The 10,329-nt window shown below is 36.2% G+C and overlaps 1 protein-coding gene across 1 annotated transcript; it reads right to left on the reverse strand.

Moving 5' to 3' along the window:
• Nucleotides 1–513: 513 nt before the first annotated feature.
• On the reverse strand, nucleotides 514–3,700 carry LOC113302616 (beta-amylase 3, chloroplastic-like). Its single transcript, XM_026551561.1, has 4 exons — nucleotides 3,111–3,700; nucleotides 2,679–2,889; nucleotides 1,868–1,978; nucleotides 514–1,726 (listed from the first exon to the last, which is right to left on the reverse strand). The coding sequence occupies exons 1-4, from the start codon at nucleotides 3,653–3,655 to the stop codon at nucleotides 938–940; spliced, it is 1,656 nt and encodes a 551-aa protein (XP_026407346.1). The 5' UTR covers nucleotides 3,656–3,700; the 3' UTR covers nucleotides 514–937.
• Nucleotides 3,701–10,329: the final 6,629 nt, after the last annotated feature.

The following is a 10,329-nucleotide window of genomic DNA, read 5'->3' on the forward strand; positions in this document are numbered from 1 at the left end:
ATATTTATTTTGGTCAAATCCAATCTAGTTCCAATGAAGAGATTGTAGATATTCTCTGTAGTGATGTGGTTTTAATAGAGCTCGGGATCATTGACTTTGCTCTTGCTAGAACAACAGTTTGTTGTTCTGATCTCTCATTATGAACTACATTATTCCGGTTAGTCCAGTTGGACCACATCAAGCACGTAATCAATGTGAATTTATCGGCTCTTTCAGGCGCATCTTTATAAGCATTGGTGAAAGATGAAATTTTGAAACTGGTTTGTTTGTACGCTTCCAAGTCTCCAAACTCCAGTAAGACAATTGCAGGTTATTAGGGTGTGCATAAATGTTTCAAAATTAAACTTGCATTTAGGACGACTATAATGGGATATATGAATGCGTTTGTGAAGAATTTAAAGGGAATAGCAGCTTTCAAACTTTCCGAACAAAAAGTTGAATTCTTGCACAATACGAGAGAGAGATTCAAGAAAGTAGCTAGCCGATTAAAGAGAGATTCAAGAAACCGGCTCGAAACGATAGATAATCTCAAAATCTTCTTTATAAATATTCATTCACAAATGCTGTACATACTTACACACATAATCCTACATTATACGTAAAAAATTCTTTCTAATTAAGCTTACAAATATATCTTCATTGTACAAAAAGATACAGAGAAGAGAGAGGTCAGCTTATCTTTTTGTATGAATTCCTGAAAGAGCACAAGCAAGTGGAAAGGTGCCCGTGCCTCGCATATTGTTGCCCTAAACATTATTGCGTTCAGATGTTTTGTGAGGGTTAATGGCCATTAACGACTCCCATTCGTTTCGAATCAAATTATTCCTTTGGTTGACGTACCGCTACGGAGTCGAGAGCATCACTCTGGACTGCTTGGTTTGCTCTACTCCCTTATCTTTTTCCTATTTAAAATTCATTCTGAAACTACAATGAATCTTTACACTAGTACAGTTTCCTTAGTTTCCTTATCCTTTTTGATGATAAGGCCAACATAAAGATCCGATTTACCAGTATCGTATTCAGAGAGTCCAACATTTCTACCACCTTCAGACATGTTCTTTGCAAATGCAACCAAATTCCTCCAATTCTCACCTTCAAACAATCTTTTATTCATCCTCAAGTATGTGAAGGCTGTTAATCCATTTCCGTTATCTGACCTGCTCGTTGCTAATACCTGTTCGAATGCGCTTTCATCGTACCTTTCCAGTGCATTTTCACCTGCAAGTTCCGTTCCAGTTGTTTTTGTTGCCATTTTGACTTGCTTTACTAGTCCTTCAGGAGAGCAATTTGCATGTGCAGGTTGTTCTCCGTCTCTCATCTCCATACACGTAAAGTTTAGAACAACACCTCTCTTAGCCATCATTCGAGCAATAGTCAAGTATCCATCTCTATTCCTGGTGTTGTAATAACCAGCAGTTAATTCAGCTGCGTGTGCTCTAGTTCCATAATGCCAGTGAATACCAGCTACTTTGCCCGATAGTTTTGCTCCGGTCCCTCGGAAAATCCCCTCTGCAGCTCCTAACAGTTGATCACCGTGTTCAACTAGTTTTTCGGAGTACCATTCTAGAAAAAACTGACCGTACTCAGTGTTCCAGGTTCCCTCTCTTTTAAAGAATCCGGTATCCTCTGGGAATTGGTTGTAGTTACCAGAATCATGAGGTCCACTTATTCCCCATTTTTCATTTTTGATTGCTACTGATGCCGCTTTCAGAGAAGCTCTCATGTACTGTTTTTAACAACATAGAAATTGTGTTTAGACTGTAGACTTTATACACAGATAATATAACTACTAGGAAGCAAATTTTTAAATTTTTATCATCTACAATGAGTCACTTTTGCTAGGCAGTGTAAGTGGGTGTTGATTTACCTTGTCATAACATTGGAACTCTCCTATTCCAGGAAATCTCCAAGTTCCACTGCTCTCTGGATAAGATGGGTACCTTAGCTCTCCACAAGGGCCCATTCCTACTTGTACTTCCTGTGAATTTTGAATATCGAGTTAATAAAAAAAAACAAATTTTCCGAAACAAAATATATAGTATGGCCTTGTTTGGTAAAATTTATGATTATCTATTTATGATTATAGATAATCAAAAATAGATAAATGATTTTAGTATAATTATTTTTATAATAAATTTTCACAAACACCTTTATCAAATAATTGATTATCTTAAAAAAAATGCTCCCTAAAAGTAGTGGAAAAAATAATGATTTAGAACTTTTTTCTAAATTCCCTAGTGTTTTTTTAACCCTCTCTTGATAGTTTATAGAAAATAAGAGGAATAAACACAACTCAATTTTATTAAGAAAAAATAATTGATTATAATAATTTTTAAACAACTTTTTTTTGTTTATGGAAATAATGGATTTTTTCAATTATGATTAAAATAAGCAATTATTATAATAGTTACCAAACGCATATAGAATCCATTGTAATCTGCATAATGGATTATGGGATGATAATCCATTAAAATAATGGTTACCAAACGGCCCCTATATCTTGCATACGCGGAAAGGGAGTAGCTTTTGGTCCACAAAGTGAGATAGTTCTCTCCGGACATTGAGTTATTCATTTTGCAACAACAATAATGCGTCCAAATTTCATTTCGATGATTTAGTTTCAACTCTCAAGCTCTAATTTATGCCTATTATTAGCGAAAAGAAATAAAATGGCTTACCACAATGACTCCTCCAAGATAATCTGAGAATGTTTCACGAAAGCTTCTCATGAAATCAGAATAGACCTGGATGGGTGTTCTACCTTTAAGAACAGGTAATGAATCACAACCTAGTGATATGTATTCAGGATTTCTTCTACCAGATTTGTCTGTGTATACGAGATCAGGGTTTTTGCTGATTTCTTCTAGTACCCATGGTGGTAAAGGAATACTGTTCAAAAGAGAAAGATTATTAATATAACCACGAAACTATTTGAAAAAAGAAACAGAATTATATACATATGAAGAAATTTGTTAACACAAGATATTGAGAAAAATAAAAAATTTATTTTTATATTTGAGTTTTTCCGCAAATTTTTGATAACAGAAATTACGAGGGAACACGAAAAATGAAAAAGCTTAAATATTGAAAGGAAGAGTTTAATTTCTTACCTGCAAGAATCTCCAACATTTCCTCCACACTGATGAAAAGACATGACAACTTGAATCTTCAAACCATGTTTTTGAACCATTTGAATAAGCTCAATATAACCATTCCAATTGTATTTGGATGGTCCATCTTTCTCGACCAAACCCCACCATGCATCAACCATAACTCCTTCAACTCCTGCACTTTTCAATGCCATCAAACTAGCATTCATGGCTCTTGCTCTGTTCAGATTCCCACCAATCGACACCGTATCAAGTGGTAACATAACAAAAACCGGCACACCTGAACCCGTCTTCCGACCACCTGATAGTCCATGAAACTTCTCCAATATCTCATGTTCTCTCTTCCCATCGAAAATCGACGTATGAGACTTGTTATCACTTGATACGGGTTCGATCTTTATTGAGCTTTTCACACGTAGACGACATGTTGATGAGTTTAGCTGAGCATAAGAGATGGATCCTATTAAGGATTCTTCTTGTGTTTTTAAGGTTTTTATGTCTATTGCATTGATAAACGAAGATGAAGAATGAAGCGTTAAAGCCATTTTTTATCGGTTCGGAAATATAGAGAGAGGGAGAGGAAATTTTGAGAATCTAACGGAGAGGAGGTTTTAAGAGTTATTTATAGAGGAAATTTCAGGTTTTAGTTGGGGGACAATTTATCCTTGCGTTTTTAGGGGCCACTCAAAAGGATTTAGGGGCCAACAATAAAACAAAAAAGGTCACCCAAAGGGAAAATGTAGCCAGCCCTTATTTCGCGTAATTCGTAATGGCAAAATTACCCTTATATATTCGGAGGATATGATAACATTTTTATCCTCCGATTTCAATCGGAAGACAAAAATTTACCCAGACTTCCGATTGTAGTCGGTGCAGTATTAGAATGATTTCTGTTTCATTTTTTCCATTTCTTTTTCATTTTTGAGTTGTTAGAGTTATAGAGAAGAAGGTGAAGGAAAAAAGGGAAAACCCATTTTATCACTACAAAAATGGATGGATATGAAGAAGAAGGTGAAAATCATGGCGAAGACGATTTGGGGTATATGTTGAATGATCCAAACTTTTGTGGAGAGGAAAACCTAGACGACTCTTTCATGGAAGAAAATGGAGAATCGCCTGATATTGAAGCTAACGATGCATGTAAAACACAGGTATTGTGTTAAGAAACTCAAATACTCGATTTGCATGCGTTTGTGTGCTTTTGTAAACAAGAAAAACCGATTATTGCATGCATTGAATGCCATGAACTACCCAGATTCGGTAGATAATTTCTCGAATAAACTTACGGATATAACACACTGAGTACCAAATATGTATATTCGGTAGTTCCAAGATAGTAGTTTACTGCCGAATATGAGAAAAACCTCAAACTGGTTTTCCAAAAAAATCTACATTCGGTAGTTATGTAGAGTTATTTACCTCCGAATGGCCCCAAAAACGAATTCCTCAAAAAAATTCAAAACTCAGTATTCTTATCCTTTACAATCGGTAATAGTTTAACATTATTTGACTGCCGAATATAATAGTGGCCTCAAAATAAAATTTCCGAAAACTTGAAAATCGGATAATTTTGAACTTGTAATATTCGGAGGATGATTTTTTTTTTTGTAAAGTCCCGAATGTACGATGGCCCAAAAATCAGAATTTTGGAAAAACTGATACTTTTCAAATTTTGAACTTGAAATAATCGGAAGTAAACTTAGTTACCCAAACTTCCGAATATGGGTTGTCTAACCTTCTATATTGTCCCTTGGAACCACCTAGAGCCATGGCATGGTTTGTTTTGAAGTTGTAATATTCGGAGGATAATTTTTTTTTGTAAAGTCCCGAATGTACGGTGTCCCAAAAATCAGAATTTGGGAAAAACTGATACTTTTCAAATTTTGAACTTGAAATAATCGGAAGTAAACTTAGTTACTCAAACTTCCAAATATGGGTTGTCTAACCTTCTATATTGGCACTTGGAACCACCTAGAGCCATGGCATGGTTTGTTTTGAACTTGTAATATTCGGAGGATAATTTATTTTTGTAAAGTCCCGAATGTACGATGGCCCAAAAATCAGAATTTGGGAAAAACTGATACTTTTCAAATTTTGAACTTGAAATAATCGGAAGTAAACTTAGTTACCCAAACTTCCGAATATGGGTTGTCTAACCTTCTATATTGGCCCTTGGAACCACCTAGAGCCATGGCATGGTTTGTTTTGAACTTGTAATATTCGGAGGATAATTTATTTTTGTAAAGTCCCGAATGTACGATGGCCCAAAAATCAGAATTTGGGAAAAACTGATACTTTTCAAATTTTGAACTTGAAATAACCGGAAGTAAACTTAGTTACCCAAACTTCTGAATATGGGTTGTCTAACCTTCTATATTGGCCCTTGGAACCACCTAGAGCCATGGCATGGTTTGTTTTGAACTTGTAATATTCGGAGGATAATTTTTTTTTTGTAAATTCCCGAATGTACGATGGCCCAAAAATCAGAATTTGGGAAAAACTGATACTTTTCAAATTTTGAACTTGAAATAATCGGAAGTAAACTTAGTTACCCAAACTTCCGAATGTACAACACAAATCATTGTCATTTATCTGCTCTTCTTTACTTTACGACCGTGACTACCTCCCAGTCCTGCACGACCACGGGTTTGAGCACCTTCAGTTGGAGCACCTTCAGCGCTCGATGAAGCTCGAGTTCTTTTACCCGTCTTTGATACTGCCACCTTGGGCGGATGCCTCTTCGTGACTTTCTTCCCAAACTGGGCAGCATAATCTTCGTTATCCATATTATCAACTAGATCTCTAACCTCTTTAATCTTCTCAGCTGGCATGGGATCTCGGGTGGTTCGTCTACCAGTGTTGATAATGAAGTCATTCCTCTTATCCCAGTTATCAAGAACAGTAGGTGGGCCTGTGTGAACAATCGTGAGATTATCACCACTAGAAGAGCACAACTCCAACTCCAATTTGTAGTAATCCCCCATTTTTTCCACAGGTTGATGCTGTATATACCCGTGTTGTCGCATCACCCTAGAGGGGTTATACATCACATATCCTGTGGGGTGCCACAATGGTCCAAAATAAAGGGACAAGTCCGACCGAACATTTATATGCCCACTGGCTCGATCTTCCTTGTATGGATCAAAGCATACGTCTGAGGCCTTCAATTGGTCCAAAATCTCCCTCATGCGAATCAACTGCTGCTCTTTTGTCCTAGAACGGTTGTCTTCAAATATATACTTTGTTCCTCTAGGAGTACCTTTGCACCACCCCGGGTTCTCTCCGTCCAACTTCAGGATAGGGAAGTGGTCATAGATCCATGCCTATATACATAAGAAACCAAGTTTAAGTAAATAGATTGTGTATATTCGGTAGTAATTTCCAAACATTATTTCTGATTATATATAATCGGAAATAAAACTGAGTACCTATCCACCGAATACCCAACATTCGGAAATAGATATGTATCATTTACTAACGAATATGCGTCATTTGGAGTTCAGTAACCTATAGTTTTTCTGGCATGTATATTCGGTAGTAATATCAAAAGAATATTTCCGATTATATATAATCGGAAATAAAACTAAGTACCTAGCCACCGAATAACCAACATTCGGAAAAAGAGATGGATCATTTCCTACCGAATATGCGTCATTTGGAGTTCAGTAACCTATAGTTTTTCTGGCCTGTATATTCGGTTCTAATATCAAAAGAATATTTCCGATTATATATAATCGGAAAACAAAATAAGTACCTAGCCACCGAATAACCAACATTCGGAAAAAGAGATGAATCATTTCCTACCGAATATGCTTCATTTGGAGTTATGAATATGCATCATATGTATTGTCTACCGAATAACTATAGAGTGAGTTATAGAGTTAAAGAAAAAAACCTGCAATAGAGCCACGTTCCCGGCAACTTGGAAGGTTCCTAGCCTCGAATCCTTTCTCAACTCTTCCATCAAGAATGATAGGCATGTCGTGCCCCAAGAATAGTCACCGACTTCATGGAGAGGATCCAAAAGTTGTATAAGGTTGGCGTCGATCCGGTTGCCAGAAGTATTGGGAAATATGACACATCCCAATGTAGCAGCGTGGTTCACTTGATCATCAGTTAACGTTCCATTCTTTTCCTTCTCCAAGGTGCCTCGGAACATATTCATCAAAGCTGTAATGTTGATCTGTCTTGTTCTGTAACTTGCATGCCTCCTAAACTCTGTTGTTGTTGTCTCTTCATCCCAACCTAAGCACTTTTTAGTTAGAGCATAAAGTTGTGCCCAACTTAACTGCTTTGTGTAGTTAAACTTCACAGTTGTGCCTTGATCGGGAAGGTTAAGAATCTGCACAACATCATCCGGAGTAATCGTCATCTCCCCAAACGGCATATGGAAAGTATCGGTCTCAGGATACATTCTCTCCACGAACGCCGATATGCCCACACGATCATGTTCCAACAATGAATTCTCGCCGGCATTAGCTAACCCCGAGTTGGCAAGAATTGACTTGAACCTTTCACATTCACCGGATAAAGGCCACGCAAGCATTTTTGTTGGTGCGGCAGTAGGTTTGAGTAAACGGACCGCATCTTGATGATCCTATTAAAGTACATAAAAAATATTTAATACAAATATTACGATATAACATATAGACAATACATTAATAAAAAATAGTAATTTTATTACCTCGGTTTCGTATATTTCTCTGGCCCATGAGTCTTTGTATCCAAATAGCAATTTTCCTCCATCCGCCGGTAGCCCAAGGATTGTGCCTGCTGGAATACCCTTCTTCTTCAAGTGCTGAGGGACAAGATGTGATGCTTTCTTAGCAATATCCTTCTTTACACAATCTTTTCCTTTTTTGGCTTTTTGGGTACCACTTGGTTGTCCTTCTTCTTCTACTCTTGACACTGGATCAACTGGTTCAATTTCATGGTGGGGTGTAACTTGTGGAGCAGTTGGTTCTGCACTTTGTTGAACGGCTTGTTCAACACTTGGTTTCACCCCTTGTTCACTGCCTTGTTGTTCTACACTTTGTTCAGCACTTGGTTGCACTCCTTGTTGACTGCTTTGTTCTTGTAAGCTTTGTGCAGCACTTGAATTATCTTTGGCACTCCTTTCCCTCCTAGCACTAGCTGTCACTTTCTTCCTCCTTTCTCGACTTTGTCTAAAAAACAAAGAAAGGAACAATATTTACAAACTATACAATCGGAAGACAAAGTATGGAAATATAACCCGAATGTACACATTCGGACGTAAGAAGACACATACTGTTCCCGAATACAAAACAATCGAAAGCTAACTAAACATATTTACAACCGAATATGCATCAATTGGAGTTCAGAAGCTCTAAATTTTTCATCCTACACAATCTGAAGACAAAGTACACAACTATAACCCGAATGAACAAATTCGGAAGTAAGAAGACACATATTTTTCACGAATGAAAAACAATCGGAATATAACTAAACATGTTTACAACCGAATATTCATCAACTGGAGTTCAGAAACTCTAAAATTTTATCCTACACAATCGGAGGTATAAAACATTATATTGTCTTCCGAATAAATACTGGCCCCTAAATGGGATTTTTCCTATATCAGAAATTTTGAGATTTTTTCAATATATATATATATATATATATATTCGGTAGTGAGTGTACTTCCGAATACTGTGTGTCTACTTAAATATATTCGGGAGCCAACAAATTCATTAAACTGCCGATTATTACCAGTTTGTATCCAAGAAGATATGGCCAACAATATTCGGCCGATCAACGTTTTTGGTTCTAGGTCTGTGGGTTTCATTTCCCTTATCCATTGTTTTATAAACGAATCGACGATGTTTTGATTTTACGATTCACGGCGATGTTTCGGTTGAACACAAGAACGAGGGAAAGTTTTTTTTTCTTCCACAATCAGAAGATAATATGAAACTGGAAGAAGAATAGTTGAAATGAGTAGAATTTTTTTTGATTTGGTTTTTATACAGTTTTACCAGAAGGGCATTTATGTAACTTCAATATCATATAGGGTACCCCTTAACTAGAGTCTTTGGCTGAGTATAAATTGATGGCCCCTAAAAACGCGAGGCAATTTAAGTGGGTTCCAAGGAAATAAGAGTATAAGTTCAATAAGAAGATTATTATTGGGGCGTCACATTTCATTAGAGGGGCGTCACCTAATAAGACAAAAACGGGTTACTCATAAGTAATATGAAAAACCCCTTATCTAACTGTAATGACTAAACAATCCTTATTTAGTTAATTTTAATTTAATTTAATTAGATAAAAATTAAATTAATGACTTTTGTTGTATACTTGGTGAATTCTGGGACAAAGTTTTTGTGGGAAGAAAAACTGATTGTAAAATAAACTTCTACGGTTGGAAATAATCCAAACCTGGACGTAAAATCACTTCTACTGTTGGAATTAAAAGAAAACTAGACATCAAAAATCAGATTCTACGGTTGGAATTAAAAAGAACCTGGACGTAAAATGAGCTTCTACGGTTGTAACTAATTCAAACCTGGACGTAAAACTACATGGAAATAAAATTCTACGGTTGGAATTAATCCAAACCTGAACGTAAAATCACTTTTACGGTTGGAAATAATTCAAATCTGGACGTAAAATCACTTCTACGGTTGGAATTAAAAGAAAACTGAACGTAAAATCGGACTCTATGATTGGAATTAAAAGAAACCTGGACATAAAATGAGCTTCTACGGTTGGAACTAATCCAAACCTGGACGTAAAACTACATGCAAATAAAATTCTACGGTTGGAATTAATTCAAACCTGGACGTAAAATCACTTCTATGGTTTTTAAGTTTTTATTTTAGTTAAAGGGTAATTTAGACATTTTGTATATGTGTTAGGATATCCCATAACCATTTTTTTTGGACATTAAGAATCCAAGTGAAGCCCCTCTATTGGAGTGTGACGCCCCAATAATAGCCTTCTCTTGTCTTCCAACACGGTTCAGCATAATAAAATTATTCGGAAAATGGGTCATTTGTCCAAATATTTTTAAAACATGGTTCAAATGGACGAGTAAAAATTAGTATGGGTGAAATTGACACCAAAAAAATAGCAAGGATGAAACTGGATTCATCCCGACTTAAACTCAAACATGGTTTAATCGGACTCTATTTTAATTATTTGGATGCATCCTGATGTAAATTAAAAATAAGAAAATGTATTTGAAAATGGGTAGGAT

The sequence above is a fragment of the Papaver somniferum genome, chromosome 8 (assembly GCF_003573695.1).
Source record: "Papaver somniferum cultivar HN1 chromosome 8, ASM357369v1, whole genome shotgun sequence".
NCBI lineage: Eukaryota > Viridiplantae > Streptophyta > Magnoliopsida > Ranunculales > Papaveraceae > Papaver > Papaver somniferum.

Coding starts and splice junctions, on each gene's coding strand:
- LOC113302616 (XM_026551561.1), bottom strand. CDS start 3,655: ATGGCTTTAACGCTTCATTCTTCATCTTCGTTTATCAATGCAATAGAC. Junction 2,890..3,110: donor AATGTTGGAGATTCTTGCAG/GTAAGAAATTAA, acceptor TCTTTTGAACAG/TATTCCTTTACCACCATGGG. Junction 1,979..2,678: donor ATCTTGGAGGAGTCATTGTG/GTAAGCCATTTT, acceptor CAAAATTCACAG/GAAGTACAAGTAGGAATGGG.